At 27.1% G+C, this 19,611-nt stretch overlaps 2 protein-coding genes across 3 annotated transcripts; both read left to right on the top strand.

The window, feature by feature from the left end:
- The first annotated feature begins 12,519 nt into the window (after window positions 1-12,519).
- Rab40 (RAS oncogene family member Rab40) lies at window positions 12,520-14,717 on the top strand. Of its 2 annotated transcripts, none has more exons than XM_011496006.1 (4): window positions 12,520-13,472; window positions 13,547-13,740; window positions 13,813-14,035; window positions 14,162-14,717. In XM_011496006.1, exons 1-4 carry the CDS (start codon window positions 13,271-13,273, stop codon window positions 14,494-14,496), a joined length of 954 nt encoding a protein of 317 aa, XP_011494308.1. In that variant the 5' UTR covers window positions 12,520-13,270; the 3' UTR covers window positions 14,497-14,717. The 2 variants fall into 2 exon arrangements, with proteins under 2 accessions (XP_011494308.1, XP_011494306.1); XM_011496004.1 differs by having other exon boundaries at window positions 13,544-13,740.
- Window positions 14,718-15,975: 1,258 nt separating this feature from the next.
- On the top strand, window positions 15,976-19,229 carry LOC105359558 (coiled-coil domain-containing protein 112). Its single transcript, XM_011496173.1, has 6 exons — window positions 15,976-16,142; window positions 16,214-16,314; window positions 16,375-16,650; window positions 17,819-18,441; window positions 18,884-19,044; window positions 19,136-19,229. Exons 1-6 carry the CDS (start codon window positions 15,976-15,978, stop codon window positions 19,188-19,190), a joined length of 1,383 nt encoding a protein of 460 aa, XP_011494475.1. The 3' UTR covers window positions 19,191-19,229.
- The last annotated feature ends 382 nt before the right edge of the window (window positions 19,230-19,611 follow it).

The following is a 19,611-nucleotide window of genomic DNA, read 5'->3' as shown; positions in this document are numbered from 1 at the left end:
ACCGAAAACCATATAATAATATCATCATTATCATTATTATCACTATCATCATTATTATTATCATTATTATCATTATTATTATCATTATAATAATAATAATAATTATTATTATTATTGTTGTTGGTGTTGTTGGTGTTGTTGTTGTTTATAAAAACAAAATGTAATTTGAGTCAAGATTCAGCAACAGATATCTGCAGGTTCTTTCAGCATTAATTTGCAACTACATTATTCGAAAATTCTTAATCCATTTTCTGCTTTTATCGTGCTGTTATGCATGACCAATTTCATGATAGAAGATGCAATAGCTTAGGTCGTGTCTGGTAAATATGAGACATACCTTTCCTCTGTTTACCAAATTGTTTTATGTAAACTACTACATTGATAAAACTAATAATTGTGATTATCAGCTTAATAGGCGTCAGTAATAGTGGCATTTATCAAACATTTCCATATTGCAAGTAACGCTATTTTATAGCAAACTGTTTATAGCGAACCAAACTGACCGTATGTCAGTAATCGTAGTTTTCACCTAGATAATCATTTTCGAGATTGTAACATGTCAACACATATAATTGATACCTATTTTCAATTAGTATTTTAGGACGGTTATTTTCTTTAGGACAATTGTTTTGTTTACACATTATCTTCTGCACCACATCAGCCTTATATAACATAATTGTCCATTGTCCAAATTGTCCAAAAATTTTAGTCGACATAAAGTACATAAAAAAAAACTTAGTTTTATTTAAGAAATATGAATATGAATGGAATTATGTTGAAATTGGTTATCAATTTATATAAATTAACGTAACGTACATCGTTAATAGTCTGAGCATCGATAATCTCGTAACACTATAATTGTATTTTAAATAACTACTTTAGAAACTTAATACTTAATAATGTTGGAAAATTAAAAAATAATATTAAATTAAATTTGTATTTACAAAGGAATTTTATAAAATTATAATTTGTACTTTTGTACTAATTGTTGAAAAAATTCAACAATAAATATTTTTATTGGGAAAATTTTTGTACTATTATAATTATTATTTTTAATAATTATGAAGTTTTATTAATAGTTGACAAAGAAAATTGTGTATCATAAAAAAGTATACAAGTCCGTTCAATGGTCAAACAAATTTAAGAAACATTTTGAAAACATATTATAATTTAATACTTCTACGAATATATTTTACGAATTTCAAATATAATTTGTTATTCATACAGCACTAAAGTACCACATGATCATTGAATTCTAGTTTTTTTAGTAGCAGATATAATATAATACCAAATGCCAATATTTACATGTATGGATGTATAATCATCAGCATGATAAAACGAGTTTTATAGGAATTTTTTTATATATTATTTCAAGCAAATCTATCAAGATATTCTATTTAAAATTTATATGAAAAAAGAGCTTCTAGAAATTTTGCTTTGGTTACATTTTTTTACTTTTTTTTAACAATTGCATTTTTTACTTTTATACATTTCCTTCAATATATTTGATAAAATATTATGTATTCGATTATTTTTAGTAATGCAATCAATTTGAATGTTTATGGATAATTGTAGAAGGCTGAATTTATGCATCAGACATTTTTTGTGCAAACTATATGTTATTTAATAGTATTATGTCTCGAATTTTTCCATTAGCAGTGTTATTTTATAATTAATATTGTTAACTTTTATGTCTGAAAATATTTAAACATAAATTTTTACCGATTAATTAATTATCCAATTATACAATTTGTATTGCATTAGATTTTTAAATTAATATTTTGCTTTTGACAATTGCTAGTATTTCATTTAATCACTTTTACTTATGCCTGCTTGAATGTATGTTTCGATTAACCTATACTTTTCTAAATACAAAATTTTATATTACATTTAATATCAGTGACTGCACAAGTATTAGGCAGCTTTCAAAAATATTTATATGAAAGTTCCTTATAAAATCTAGTCTTGTTAAATTCATGTGTGGTTATCATGATAATTCGTAAAATCTTTATTGTTGCTAAAATGCCCCCATTTTCTTTTATATCCCGTGGTTATTAGATTATAGTGTACGAGTGAATTTGATTGGACATTATTTTACTTGCTATTTTACGTTTGTATCTAGCATTGTACGTGTACGGCTTCAGAATCGCGTAATGTATTAGATTTCTAATGTATTAGAATCTTTAACTAACACCTTGAATGGTTGATGAGGTTCGAGATAATTTGAAATAACCTAAATTTTGTAGATGAATTTCTTTTAAAGTCGTCGTTTTTAACAATATTCTGTTGTATCGTTAATTTTTTTATTAAAGAATAATGTATCAATTTCTTTAACGTTCCTTAAGATTGATTATTACTCGCGATTTTTTTTTATCATTTTTTAATATTTTCTTATAGTTATTTGAACATTACTCTTATAAATTAAGTGCTTCTACATAATTTGTATAATCTAAATGTGCGATGATTTTAATTTCATAAGTATTGTGATACTTTATCGTTTTCTCGACAAATACTAATAGAATCTTGGAACTACCTGTGATTTGACTGTGGAATGGTGGCACAGACGAATTTTGTTTGTTATATCAATAAATATAGTACCAAAATGTCGATATACAAAATTTTTTATCAGCTAAAAGAAATGAATTTTTACATATTCATGGAAATATGGTTTACTGAGTAACTAATTTCAATCAAAATCAGAATCATATAAGTATTAGTTCTTTTAGATGGACCTTTAATGTTAATGTTATCAAATTTATTGTAGGATGTTTACTTTAATTTATTTTTATTGCTAAGAGGATTTGGCACATACAATTGACCTTAACATATTGCCAAAGATTGCTGTTTTTCTTTTGAATTTCCAAAGTGGATGAGTAAATTATTACTAATTGCTGATGAAGATGAATACAAATTCTTAGTCGAGAATAAGAGTACTATCATTATTATATTGAATATTATCCTTAAACGGTATGTGTTATTAACTTAGATACTGTTATAAAAGAATTATATTTTATATGTATGGTAAAATCTGGCTAGGTACACTTTTTAAAAATTACTATAATCACGTTTACACTAAATTAGATGAACATTTATAATAGGAAGTATCAGACGCAGTTATTTCTGTTGTTCTAAGCATTATTACAAGGTGCAGGTGCGGTAGATATAACATTTATTCTTCGTCATTTAGATTATGAATTTAAGAAATTAGCTTGAAGGTGATCTCAAATGATGAACGGATTCGAGATAATTGATATGTAAATGTAAATTGTTCCATAAGTTTAGTTTATTTTAATACTAATTATAGGGCTTCTAATTTCAGGATTTTATCTTTGTTGTCACAATAGACCACATTTGCGATCATTCAGGCAGAATCGTAAAAAGTGACAGGATTCTGTTTCCATTAAATTGAAGAATATGATCATAATTACAACATAATTAATTGTTCATATGTTACGTATATTTCTTCGAATCATTTAGGTAAAAGTAGACTTCTTCGTGTTCTTAGATTGGATGTTTAATTGAGTGAAAATTAGGGACTTCAGTATCGTTTTTACGACCGCTTCTTTGGACAATTTTATTTCACGAGTTAGTACTTTTCCATGATTTCATTAATGATTAAAAGAGATTTTAGTTTTATTTCACCTTGGGTTAAAAAATGATCGTATGCTATCACCACGAGTATACTTTGTTTTTCACTAGAACAGCTGTGATCTGTCTTTGTTGATTCAATAATGATACTTAATAAGATGGTTACAATGATTATCCGTTTAATTTATTTCAATTTTATTAATGCCATATATTCTGAAATTTGGATATTTTTCTTATAATTAAAAAAAAAAAGCTATATGTTATTTGGAGTCAACCATCTCAATAGTAAATGAGTATAGTTAGCCACTGCATTCATTGTGAGAGAATGATTTTTTGATGATTGGAGATTCTCTAGTCCGTATTTAGAAAAAAATTTTAGGAAATCGTCAAATTGTGTTGCTTTTACATATTTTAAGAAGATATTTTAGATAGGCATGATAGCGAAATATTCTTTCAATTAAATTTGTCATCGTAATTCAGTTAATTAATTGGAGTGGAATATATTATATTAGGTTTATAATTAATTTCGATTATTTGGGGATAAATAGTTAGTAAAGGAATCAAGATTTTATGTGATAACCGGATGATTAGCTATACTTTTAAGTGTCTTGTAAATCGTTGCGTGAAACACTTGAAGTTTCATTTATTTACCGATTGGATGCTAATCTACTGCCATTAGGTTTTGTCAATGTAATGAGATAATTACGAATTTTACGACGCGTAATTTTGCACTTAATGTATATGCGCAACTGTAATACATTAAAAATTGTTAAAATTGTCTACGTACAGATATTTATTGTAAGTGGGCCCAAGTAAAATTAGAAAATATTTGATACAGTTATTTATTTTTACTAACTTAAATTTAATGTATTTTACGAGGAGAAAAGTAGTGAGTGAAAATAAAATATTGATTAAAATTAGTAAGTGCAACTTGATTTGCGAACAAAGTTCTAGATGATTGAAGTGTCAGATGAGCGTTGAGGAGTTGTAATATTAATAGTATAGTGGAATTTAGAAAGAAGCTTTAAAAGTGTTTATGTGACGTCCATATTGTATAAGCATTTGTAAGAAACATTTCTTAAAGCCCAAGTTTATATTAAATGAATGAGGTCCAGTACAATACATCACCGGATGTAAATTCGTATGCGCTGGATCTGCCGATATTGTTGACATTGAATTATGAGGCTGTGATCCAACGTCTTGACATCGCGACACTATGTCGAGATGAATTTCTTTGTATTTGAGGAATTAGAAAAAAAATGTAGCGATAATATAATTGAAAAGCAAACTGTCTAAAGTATTTAAGGTTTTCACGGAATGCATGCGAAATTTATAAATGCAGTATTCGAATTTTCTGCATAGTAAAGCAATCGTAGCTATCCACCGATTTGGATAATTATTTTATTTTAAATATATTTATATTTATACGTCAAAGAATATTGCTTTTTTTTATTTATTTATTTTTTTTTTTAATATTCTGATGTATTTAAGAACATCAGTAATTTTTATTTGTCTTGTCTTTTTCTTAAATTTTTCTTAAATTTCATTATATTTTATAAGCTTTTATATATATTTGAAGTGTGTAATCAACGTTTATAAAATATATAACTTATATTTAAGTTTAAAAGAGAATATTTTATTTTATAACGAAATTTTACGTTATGAAATCTTCAACAATAATACTGAAAATATAAAGATATTTAATTTACTTTATAATCCTGATAATTTAATTAGTAAAATTAAAATAAATATATATTTCTTTAAATAATATGAAAATATGTACAAAGAAATCCGAATCGGTGTCAAGCTTTGTTTATATTTCTTTTAAAAGAAATAGATAGATAAAAAAAAAGTGTAGAGAAAAAAATTTATAACTCAAAATTATAAAAAGTTTGCTGCATTATATTACGATTCACATTTATTATATGTATAATAATCGTTTTTGTGCATCTCAGAGGTTTGTAGATTTTAAGAACTACAATACTTTGAGTAGCGACTTACTCATTAAACAGCCGAGTGAGATCAATTAAAAAAAAACTTTTAAGTCATAATTTTATTAAATTTGTATGATATATGAGAGTACTAAAAAATTGTAAACGAGGAATTGTAAAATCAATATGTATAAATAATTTTAGTAAAATGATACTACAATTAACATGAGTCCGTATCTAAGAAAATATATATAGGCATGATAAAAAATATTTATACGGCCACTATATGATTTTTTTCATTGTTATGCTTAAAATTATAATAATTGAACGATACGTGAACATGCATAATATGTCTCATTACTTAATTCTATATTAATTATAGAATTTTATATCTCAAATGCGGTAAATAATTTTGCTCTCTGTTGTTCATAGACATGACATTTTACTGATATATGGAATGTCAATTTTATTAAAAATAAAATAAATAATATAAATATTTTAACTTTTTAATTAGTATAAAATAAAGGAGATTTTATTTTAAAATTTTCAAACTGATGATTATGCATGTTCCTCATATAATATGAGCATAGATATTTTTTTGATCTGTAGTGTACGTATGAGCGCTTACGTGGGTGAGTCTGAGCATTTGTTCATATGTTAATTTTCTATGTGTAAATGTTTAAAAAATTATATAAGTAGCGATCACATTTTACAAATGTATATTCGTGTGCATACACGCGCGGGTGTTGTGTATCTGCACGTATTTTACAAAAGCATTTTGCAAATTTCGCTTTTTAATCGATCTATTGGTATATAATAGAACTTATATATAACATGCCTTAAGTTTATTCATTTTTAAGTATTTTGCACTGGCGCTACAGTTGCAATCACTATGTACCTCTGTTATAGAGAGATACAAAAGTCGACAATCTCTTAAAATATAAATCAAACGTGGTTCATTTCAATCCGTTTCACTCAATACACGCTCGGAATATTTTGTAATTTAAGATTTATTAATACAGCGCATTATTTAAATAAAATTCTCCTCCAAGCGTCATGATTCACTTGAGTATAATAATTGATAATCACATGCCTACTTACTATGATATCCATGAAGTTACATTAGAAAAAGCTGCGTCTTATCCAGTGATACTATTTTATATTTTATTATGTGCTGCAAATGTACATAAATAAGTGAAAAATTTATACATGATTTATACAAAAATTATATAAAAAAAAAATCAATAACATACGACTATTATTTTTCACGTGTCACCTGCATAATAATGCAATATAAAATAAATTATAATAAATTTACACGGATTTTTTCTAAAAAACATGATCTCAAAGGTGTATTATTTTGTCGCTTATATGCTGTCTAAAGTGATGTGTACAATATTTGTTTTTACTGAGTAATGCTCAACAGGCAATAAACTTCTCTTCGATAAATTATAAGTAAAAAAAAAAAAAATTATTTATGCAAGGGTTAATAATTTCAATTGTTCTTATAGTATTATCGATATAAATCATTTGAAATATTATTTTATTATTTTAGAAATCGTAGAATGTTCTAGTTGCATTTAGAAAATAAATTTTGAAGAAAGTCCCAATACATGACAACATTGCCTTACTCACAGTGGAAATATTGCCAGTTGAAACGCGATAGCAAGTTAGTTGCTTCAATAATGATTAATAGCCCATGCTCGATTTATATATATTATATAATGTATTTTATAGATAGCTCTTCGAAAAAATTAATTATCATTACCATAATAAAATTAATTGTATTTCATACAGATAAATCAGTATGTTTTTAACGCTCTTTCGAAAATCAGATTATATTTTTGCTATATAGATCGATCTACTATTTTATTTAATATGTTATTAAATATGACATAATGTTGATTAAAATTACGTTGCAGGTAACGAATTGCCTATTTGCAGTTATTGGCGACCAAATATTTACCTCATACTGATTTATTAATCATGTAGATACATTCAGGTTATCAGTTTCACTGAAATTATAGTATGCATCATCGTTAACACATTTATTTATAACTATGAATGTTTACATTAACATTATCTATTTTAGAATCAATCAAAGCAACCTTTTAATCATCAGTCTACAATATTCTATATTGACATTTATAATATATCAACATCAATCGATGAATATTTGATCAAATGCTTATAGTTTGTACAATAATTGTTAACAGTGTGAAATTTGATTAAAAACGTATCGTATTATAAAAATGCATATGCTACTGGCAATTTTTTTGAAAAAGAAAACGAATAATCTATATATATATATATGCATACATACATACACGCGATCATGCTATTCCATACATTTTATATTGTATTAGGATGTAAACTAATATTTATTATACTAATAAATATTTAGAATATCGTTATATTACACTTTTATTATTTTTTATTTTAAATATTTCCTATAATTTACAAGACATCTTTGAATATACAAAGATATTTCATAAATTTAAATCAAACAAATGTATTAGCATATAATTTATCATTTATTTTATTTATATTTAACATAAACAAAAACATTAAAATCAATTTATTAAGTTAAAGTTAAAAATATTAATGATATTCTTATTAAAAGTTTATATTTGATTATTTCATAATTGATCTATAACGACTTTATCTCGATATGAAACATAAAAACATCTATTTAATATTGGTTCATATGTGTTTATTATTTTAGTAAATCTAAGTTTGCAGAAAAATCAAATTGCATTTATTATGAAGAGAGTAATATTTATTGGTGCTTGATTTATTATACAGAATGCACAGTAAAAACTGATATTGTACTTTTCTAAAAAAAAATTGAAAATCAGTAGCTTTTTGTTTTTAAATAAAAGCGTCATATTAACGGGGTTTGTACATTGTAGTATTATGTAATATCGTCCGATCGCTAATAATGCTGTCTCAGCGATCATTTGGAAAATAATATTGTAAGTATGTATGCATGCCTAATTTGCGATATTGTAAATAGTATAATTCGTAATTTTTACAGTCAGTGCGAAGAATTACGATTTTTAATGATTGATCATTGGTAATAAAATGCGGAATAATTAATTTCATATTTATTAATGTATTGTAACTATTTTTTAATTTATTCTTCGTTATATTGAAAGTTGCGCAAAGATTCATCGTATTTTGAGTTCGTAACGAATGTAATCAAATTAAATATTAAAAATTACTTATTGCTATTCATTTACAATTTAAAAAATAATTATAAATTGCACGTTGAATTTAACTCATTTCATTCTTGTATTAAATATAGAAATATAATAATACACATTAATATAATAATAATTATATTTATACAATATAAAATTTTTAATCATAAAGAATTGAATTTTTGAAGAAAAAAAAATGAATTATCAATATAAAGTGGTTCTTTCTGCAGCGTACTATTTCATGCAAATAAAAATTACGTTGAATGATAATGAACAAGTCGCTATTTTGAACCAAAAGGCAGAGACAAAAAAAAAAAAAACAAAAACAAAAGGACAAATGATCAATCAAGTACTTGTTGAATTTTTCGCAATGAATGTCTCGCGCACACTATGAAAGCATACTGATTTATACATACTTTTGTACGAATGAATAATAAGCTCATTTGTTATGCATGCATATTCTTAGGTATAATGTTATACTAATAATAATAATAATAATAATAATAATAATAATAATAATAATAATAATTGTAATAGGAACAACAACAACAACAACAACAACAAAAACAATAACAACAACAACATAATAATAATGAGTAGAAAATTATGAATAAAATATCTTAAGGGTATAAATATATACATAAAGGTTATTATAATAACAAAAATTCTAGAACTAATGTAATGACGAAATGGGAGTGGAAGAGAAGAGAGTGACTTAATTTCTCAACGGCGATGCATAGATGATCTCTTTATTCGTAAAATGCGGCATACTATTAGTAATTAGGTCTAAGCAAAATGTTTTAATGCTGTAAGACAAAATTAAGGATATGTAAACTCGCGTTACGTCCAATCGTATTTTACCTCCTAGTTAAATTCCCTTTGCGGATGTTTGTCCATGAAAAATGAATTATTACCTCGCCTATAAAGGGAAAAGTGTTTGATGCATTGGACGGAATATATGAAATTGTCATTTTTTCGTTATTGAATTTGTATCATGTGAGGAAGTAAAATAATATGTAAAGCAAAAAATAAATTGTTAAAAAAACTGACTTCATCGATAGTCAATTGGATAGAAAGAAGATGAGAGGAGGAGAATTAAGCGCCTTGAGAGTATCGCCTCATCCTTTTTGACATGGATTATAAAATATACTTGTATAGATATTCAAAAATCCTAATGAAGTAACTGCAAATGTTATTCTCGTAGTAAGGCAATATTCAATGATACAGAAATTAATTAGTGTTCGATGAAGACGTAAAAGGGGGAGAAAAATTGGAGGAGGAAGAGGATGTGGATGTGTGAATGTGTTTGTGTGTGCTCGCGCGCACGTGTGTTCAGCTATGAGAAAGTAAGAAATGAGAAGACGAGGCTGATATCGCCAAAGTGAAGTGCTTTCGTGTTGTGTTGTACCTTATCGAGGCATACACGAGCAATCGATTATATATTCTTGAGATACAGTGCTCGAATACCTGACTTAATTATTATAAGTAAATAAATACTGCTTATGACGGTCAAATTACAATGGTACTTCATGACCCGTGCATATCCCCACCTTCTCTCCCTTGTTTAGTAAATTTATTTTTAATATTTTCGTAAAGTTGATATAAATCTATTAAAACCTGATTAAACACTTTTTTTTTCACATGAAATTAGTTATGCATATATTAAACGGAATAATTAATTTAAACGTAATTAAAAATAAAAAAAAAAATTGATAACTATGTTTATGTTTTTAATTAATTGAATTTCTTTTTATCATTAAAATTATCCTAGATGTTTGTAAAATTGAAAGTTGAAAAATAAATGTGTAGGTATTATCGTAGTTAACAAGTGTATCGTTTATAATTATTATTATATATAATTATAAAACTGTTGAATTCGTTGCAAAGGTGATGTGGTGGAGACAAAGAACACTACTGATTATTCAGAGATTGACAATGCGTTGAATGAGTAAGAAAAATATCAACATAGAATAAAGATTTGATCCAAAAGCATTAAGCGTTATTAGCTTATAATATTGAAGACCAGCGACAAGAAATACAAATGAAATATTCATAATTGTAAATATATTTCTAAGTCATAAATTGAACATAATACATAGTGAAAAGACTCTACTACTTTAAATATTATTTTATATTTTGATGTTATTTTATTTGGAAAAATATAAGTAAAAATATAAAAAAAAAAAAAAATAAAATTTAAAAATATCATTTAAAATCAATCTTTTTTACATATATGATTAAATCTAATAGTATAATGATATCATACAAATTAATATAAAGATTTTTTTTAAGTTGTTCTATTATGTTTATGTTGTTTATGTGTTGTTCTAATATTTTGTCAATGACTTTATCAATACATTTTATCAATTGAGTTAAATGAAGTAATTAAAATTAATTGATATTATTGATTTATTGTTTTCTAAAGATATTTTTGATAGAATTATGTACGAAGATACTGAAACGATCGTAATACTTGTAATTCCATTAAAAATAAAATTTATTTAATTATTTTATAATTTTCATTAAACTTATATGATTAATTGTTCTTTATTGTGACTTTATGATAACTGTAATTTAATTATTTTTTTTTTATCTAAAAATATTGTTTTATTGTACAAATTAATAGATTTCGTAGTTATGATTATTTTATTATTTCAGATAGTTTTACAATATTGTATTTTTTATGGATTATTGGAATTTTATTTAAATGTGTTCAATAGCAACTATGTAAAGAAAGGCAATAAATTTCCATAAATATGATGATAAAATATAATGATATTACAATAAGTATTGTGATCAAGCATGATTTCGCAAATATAATAAAATTTCTATTATCAACGTTTAAATGCATAAGTGTTTTCGTAAAGTGGCTTTCTTTCCTTTTTTTTTATTTTTTAACACAGTGATCGTAAGATTTCCAAGTTAAAATTTTTTTATAACGTGTATTGGGAAGTGGGATAAAATGATTAATATGAATAATGTGTAAATATGCAGGTGAAATAGTAGATTAAAAAGATGAAGTTTCCAGGTAAAAAGCGTTCTCTTCGTAAGAAAATCTGATGATGGGCAAATAAATAATGTACATCGAAAAAAAAAGTACGGATGCATCGATTGTAATGGATAAAACTCATTGACAAAATCTTATCCTAATTTTTTCCTTACCCCCGGAAAAAGTGATCGAATTTTATGTTTATTTTTTCTTGAATGTTCTTCATCAAGAACAATGTATATTTAACTTTCATTTTTCAAGCAAGTGTCCAACCATTTTCACCACACAATCAACGAATACGATGATTCGCCTAGCTCTGGCACACGAATGTACAGTCGACTGTTTACAATGCTATTGACAGGGGAAGTTGCAAGTGCCATAGAACTTGGTGTTAAATTCTAAGTTCCAGTCTCAATGTAATTAATGATAATGTGACTGGTCATTTCTTGTTTGCCTCTGTACATGACATGACGACTTGTTGTGCTTTCGCGAGGCGTATGACGAAAGAGGTTTCAAGACGACTTGACGTTGTTGCGTTGGTCAATGCTGACATGAACGCCAAAAGCGCTGCATCGGAAAGTCGATGAACTGCTGTATCCCTATGGGACATAGGCCTACTTACACTATTTTTACCAATATAATATGTAAAAGACGAACTTTCCAGTGGAAAGAAAAAGACAGCTGTAGGTGAGTACGCAAATATGGCGGGGGTTGAGGGAAAAAAGTAGAGCTAAAAAAGAAGTGTTCGAACGTCATTTATTGTCATAGTATAGACGCGTAGTTGTGTAGTTGGCGGTATAGTTTCGTAGTTGCATCGTTATCGGCGTCAAATAGATCGTCAAGATGTGGCGCCACAGTTTCCGCGGGCTTCTCCAACGCTCCTGTACGTAAATAAAGTACGACTATCAGCCCGATCGCCAGAGTCGAGTTTTCTGCCTATAAAATTGCTTGCGTCTACCAGTTCTGCACCTTGACGCCATGGTGTGCGTGTGATTGTGTGGTAGTGAGTTAGCCCATGCGCGTGTGTGCAGCTGCGCTGTGGTCATTCGACCGATTCAACGTGAAGTATTCGAGTGTTCTCCTTTCCTTTATGGATAATGAAAATCGGCGAGCTCGGAACAAGCGCCGTATCTGTTCTCGACGCTTTCATGAAATTCTATCACTCGTAATAAAGCAATATTTACGTGATATTTGACAAGAATTTAGCTTCCCGTTCTCTTTTGAACCCATTTTTACAATTCTCACGGGTACTGGTTAAATTCGACGCCAAGTTTACATTTCCAGATATTTTTCCTTTTTATCAAGGACACTAGACCTCGGTTGCTCCTCCGCTCTGCATAAGTAGCAGCTGGAGAGGACGATTATATATTTCCAATTAATGTGAATTTGTTTGGGGCATCTGCTCCCACTCCACCTCTACTTGTTTCTTATTTTCGAGCAAGCGAGGGGACCCTGCAAGGACACTCATATGTAATTTAATACGCGACTAGGAACGTTCGTTCTGCATTAGTCTTGCGAACTTGCAGTATGCTCAACAAGACCTGCAGTTCTTGGCTATTATGGCAGCAGGAGATGATAGTGTTGCCAATGCTTCCAATGTGTCAAGCAATAATAATAACAATAATACAAAACCTCGCCAAGAGAAACAGTATGATTACCTGCTCAAGTTTCTTCTCGTTGGAGACAGCGATGTAGGTAAACAAGAAATTCTAAGTGGCTTGGAGGATGGTGCTTTCGAATCTCCCTTTTGTAGCGGCAGTGGTATGTCCCATCTTATATATTCATTATTTTTATATCGAAGGGATATGTTAATTTACTTGATTATATATAAGCAGCATACAAAACTACCACTATATTGTTGGATGGGAAACGGGTGAAGTTACAACTGTGGGATACATCTGGTCAGGGTAGGTTTTGCACCATTATAAGATCCTATTCCAGAGGAGCTCAAGGAATTCTCTTAGTTTATGATATTACCAATAAATGGTCATTTGATGGAATAGATCGATGGTTAAAAGAAGTGGAAGAGGTACTTTTAATTTTTTATTTAACAATCATCAATTTTTAACAAAATTGACTTAATTTTTTTTTATATACAAAGCAAGCACCCGGAATACCAAAAGTATTAGTTGGTAATCGTCTTCATTTAGCTTTTAAAAGACAAGTAAGTGAACGGGATGCAGAGTTATATGCTGCAAAAAATCGTATGGCCTTCTTTGAAGTATCGCCACTTTGTGATTTTAATATACGAGAAAGTTTTTCTGAACTCTCTCGAATGGCTCTTCATCGTAATGGAATGGAACGTCTATGGAGATCTAATAAAGGTACTGACATTAGCATCTATAAATCGTTAATAAATAAGGAAGTAAATGGAATCAAGTGTTATATGAATTTACTTTTATTTAATTAATAAATAATTTATTCATAATAATTAATGCCTTCATTTTCAGTTTTAAGTCTTCAAGAATTGTCCTGTCGTGCAATTGTAGCAAGAACAACAGTATACGGTATAGATCAATTACCTTTGCCTGCTTCTATAAAATCTCATTTAAAATCTTATGCCATGACTACTGTACCCCAATTACGACCGCGGCTTCACACTTCATGTGGTAGCCGTACTCTCTGTACCATTAAAGCCTTGAATCTCGGCCATCGTAAGCTACGATTCGTAGCTGGAACGAGTCCTAACAGTGGTGGATCCTCGACACCTGGTAGCTCACCATCCGGAAGTATTAATGATTCGCGTACAAGTTGCGTAGGTCGGAATTCTTGCACAATATCTTGATTAGAAAAAGCTTTCGGTTGCATCTTTCCATATTTTGTTATAGTGTTTAATAATGCACATTGATTTTCTTTATTTCACACAATGAAATATAATTCAGCTGTGGCGTTAATTTAGGTACTGATAATTTTATGAATGGGAAAGTTGTGAGAAACAATGACAATTTGAGAATTTTATTCTTTGCTATGTCAAATAATTTTATTTATTATTTTTATATTATAAATAAAAAAGTTGAAAGTTTTAAATAGACGTCCATCCGCTATATTTCCAGAAATTTATAAAATTTGTTAGTGGATTGGGAAATTTCGATGTGGGCAATATATGACTTAATTATATATGTAAGAACGTGATACAGTTTCATGCGCCTGTGTATGCATGTGTGTGCATATGTGTGCGCGCGCTCGTACAAATGGCTGTTGTACTCAAGATGTATTAGAACATTGTAATTCTAAACATATAATTCTTAGTTTTCAAGAACTTAAGATTTCATTGTAACGACTGTGAGCTGTCATGTTTTTATTCTATTATTTTTATGAAAATTATTTTGGCCAAAAGACCTCTAGTCTAACACTAAAATTTGTATTGAATTTATTCTTCATAAATAATATAATTGGTAATTATCATAAATTTCATAAAAATACCAGAGTAAATATACTTTGGCAAATAATGCTTTATGAACTTTACAATGATATGTACAAAAACATTTTTATATACTTCCATATTAACTTGACTTTCATTAGCAATAATAACGAGCTAGTCAAAGTCATATTAATCAATCTTTATACAAACTACTCTTTCATACTCGCTGTAATTTTATTTTGGTTTAACAAAATATGTATTTATATATAAATATATGTTTAGAGGTTGTATAAACATTAACAGACTATACCTATTAATCGACTTTACACAAATGTAACATCATCAATGCAATTATTGAAAAGAAGCATTGTGATTAATAAAATACATCGATTAAGGTTTAGAACTTTCTAATATTAAAAGTAATGTTTTCAAACTTTTAAACGAGAATTGAAAAATGTATAATAAATTTTTAAAAATCATGTTATTGTTTGTGCATACAGTACTGTAAGTCGTTAAAAATGCGATTACAAAAAAACCGTATGCCAATCATATTTTTGTACATTTTGTAAAAAATATTTTATGTTATTCGCAAAACTGATCGTAAATAAATGTATGTAGGTGTGGGTGTATGGATTTTTAAAATCATGTAACCATAACGCGTGCATATCTCCCATAGGCATAATGTGAAACACTTGTAATATAAATAGCATTCAAATACATATTTTGTTTTTATTATTCATAAAAAAATTATTCATATATTTTTTTATTTATTTTAATTTATTTTACTTAAATAGAAAATGTATGGTATATTTGTCAGTTACCATAGCAACAAAATAAACTTGATATTGATAGTAAATAAGTCTATGAAGTTTTATTACAGATTAACATAAAAAGTAATTCGTAATGAGCAATACTTCAAAGTTTCAACATTTAAAATTATATTTTAGATTGAAGCATGAAGAAGATGTTATTACAAAATCAGTTGAAGCTTTTATGATTAATTCTAAATGTCTTGATCCAGAGTTTTGGGATAATTTAAAACGACATATTGCCAAATTTGAAAATGAAAGGTAATAAAAAATTATGGTATATTTGTTGAATATTAGTTTTTTATGACATATGAATATGATTTTATAATTAGGCAAAGGTTAGCTGATTCATTGAAAGAAACAATAACAAATATGTATGAGGAATTAAAATCAGTTAAAGTTGTCATAAGCAAAGCAAAGGATGAGAAAATTGGTAAATATAAATTTTTGATAGTTTAATTGGTTTAATTTTCATTTCAATGATTTTTTTAAGAGCTTGGCACTTTTAAGAGGAAGTTGCAATTCTTATGGAAAAAAATTCAAGAACTTAAAAGTTTGTGCAATAATTCTATTAATACTTTGGCTGGAGAACAAAACAATATAAATGCAGATTTTAATGCATTAGAGGGAATTGTTAATAGACATAAAAATTTTAATTCTTCTGGTGCTTGTCATCAAAAGAATTTGCAGTTCAAAGAAAAGCATGAATCTCCAAAGGAATGTGATTACAATCAAGTTAAAGACTTATGCAGTTTATTAGCGAAAACAGGTACAAACAACTTTGACGTACGTTTTAAAATAATTCTTAGTTGAGTTATTGTTCTACAGAACAGTTATTGTTTAGAATAAATTCAAGATTTTTAATATACTTTTCATGATAGTTTTTAACACAGTATGGATGGAAATACGCGCATTTCAGCAATATTATATTTGGTATTATAAATTAAAAATATATTTAAAATGTAATTTTAATGCAAGTTTAAAAATGGTGATAATATGAGATTTTGTACAAATTTTATAATATTTCCTATGATAGTAAATATTGCTATAAAATTTTAGTTGAAATATTAAAAAAATATTACCGATGTAGTAATGATTAGTTATAATATTTTAATTATATAGCAGATGTGATCTACTATAACATAATGTACGTAAACAATTTTTCTTATTTAAAGGCAAATTTGTTTATTAAAATACCTAAATTATTAAAGTAATCATGGAGATATAAAATTTTAGGCTATATGTATCATTTATTTATTTGATTTTTTGGTATTCAATCAATAGACGTACTAAAGATTTGAGAATCTTTTCTACTCACGTACCTGCATCTATATAAGTTACGTCAACTTTTACATTTCATGTTAACATAAAACATTGAGCATCAATGATCTGTATATAATCAATAATATTATTGAATATTTTATATTAAATGAAATACTAATATTACTTTGAAATTAACTTATTGCATCGAATATTGAACTTTACATAGATATTACGTCTTTTTGCAAGTTTTTAATAGAATGTATATCGAGTGAAAACATTATGTGATATCCATACAGTTTAAAAGAACTGAATGTGACTGAGAAGAATTATAGAATATTTTATTAATCAAAACAAGAATATCATTTATTGCAACATATTTGATGTCTGCAAGTTTAATTACTTTAGTTCTACAAATTAAAAACCTAGATATTTTCATACAATATTAAATGCAGATTTATTTTCAATATTATTATTATTATTATTGATTTGTTAATTTCATTCCGATCTCAATAAAAATTAGAAAGAAACAGTTTAATATTAATTTATTTAACCGCAATACTTAAATTTCTGTGAATTATTAGACGTATATGTTTTAATAGAAATTTAGTGGGATGAATAAATCTTGATATTATTTTTTAGAAGTATCAAGGCATATAATTTTATTCTTGTTGTAGGCCACACTGGTAACTGGAGCGAAGATGATCACCTGCTCTTTCTGAAACTACGCAAGAAGCATAAGAGCGTTGCATCTCTGGTGTTGTCGATTCAAGCTAAGTGCCCAGATTTAACTAAAGAAAATATCATCAATCACGAGGCGTGGTATAAGACTTATTTGGAATTACGTAAGAAGCAGAAACTCAAGCTTGAGGAGTGGCGTAAATGCAAGCGAACAGAGCAGCTTGGAAAAGTTACTAAGGTAGAAGAGACTCGACAGGTGGTGATCGCTGATCGTTTACTTGATCATCCTGAACATAAAAAGGCAATGGTTGAAAGGAAGAAGGAGATGGTGAGGCAATGGAGAGAGCAAAGAGAGACGTTGCAGGCCGTAAATGAGGAGCAGTTAAGAAAGTGCCTCCGAGCGAAAAAGGAGATTAAGGAAAATCGAAGACGAGCTCGGGCTATGAAGCTTAAAAAGCTCATTATTCAGTCTAAAAATAATGAGATCCTCGTAGAGAAAGAAGATCCTACCAAATGCAACGGCATTGCATATCCGTCATTTATGTCTAATTTCCTTTTGCATATGTATAGGTACTGTTTATTGTTCGAACGTCCATTTTCATCCTTTAAAACATGTTTGGTTTAAAAGTAATATTCTCGAATTATAAAAAGCACAAATTGATAATGTTAATTAATAGAAATTTGTAGTAAATGCCTGTGGATAATTTTCCAAATAATTTATTTAATCTTCAATTATTTAAATTTAAATAATTTAACGATAAACTTTTTTGGTATTTCATGAGATTATACATATTTAGAAATCCAACGCAGTTTTACTTTTATCAAAGGAGTATTTTGAAAATTGATTAAAAATCATGTCTTTTAAATAATTGTTTGACTTTAACGAATTATTATTATAAATAAGCCTAAATTTTATTAAGTACTTTTTAGAAAAATGTCATATAATGCTTACTATGATAGGATTTTTATACGTTCACGAAAAATAAATAATATATTTTTTAATTTGTAGATTAAGAGATCAACAATTTTTGGAGAAAAGAAAAAATAAAATTCAATCAAAAAAATTAAATATAAGAAGGCTTTCACAACCAATCAAATACAAATTCTTTAAAAGTAAAGAATCGACATTTCTCAAAGAGACAAAGGCTTTTCAAGCAAAGCATGAAAAAATCGAAGAAAAAAAAACGGAAACTTTCTTTTATATTAAAGATTTGCCAACAAGGTATAGTTTACAGAAATATTTTATAATATATATTGCGTAATAAATAAAATTAAATAATGAGCGGCATTACTCATTGTATTATTTCTTTTAGAATATGTGTAAGTTGGAAAAGTTACGATGTTCCTGAATCTTACAGACAAAGGTAGCAAATATAAGGATTAAAAATATTATATTAATTAAATGTACAGTGCATTAAGAAAATTATAATAAATTAAGAATTAAAGATTAAAGGATTATAGTAAATATATATATATATATATATACAACACTTTGATATATGCTTATGTTTATTTTTTTTTCTTTATGAACGTACCTTTTTCTTTCAGACGATGTACATAATAAGTTATGAGTAAACGAGCGTTAAGTCTTATCCAGAACTGCCGTTTTGTTTTTAATTCATCATATTTTTCTTTTAAATTTTACAACGATTTTTGAGGTTTAGGTATCGCTACACACAAAGTTATTGCGTTATGGATAACATTAACACTGGACAGTTTTACTCAAATATATATACACACACATGTATATATATATATATATATATATATATATATATATATATATATA

The sequence above is a fragment of the Ceratosolen solmsi genome, unplaced genomic scaffold (genome assembly GCF_000503995.2).
Source record: "Ceratosolen solmsi marchali unplaced genomic scaffold, CerSol_1.0 scaffold11, whole genome shotgun sequence".
NCBI classification, from domain to species: domain Eukaryota; kingdom Metazoa; phylum Arthropoda; class Insecta; order Hymenoptera; family Agaonidae; genus Ceratosolen; species Ceratosolen solmsi.
Note: the sequence above shows the minus strand (reverse complement) of the source record. Positions and strands in the feature narration are given on the sequence as shown.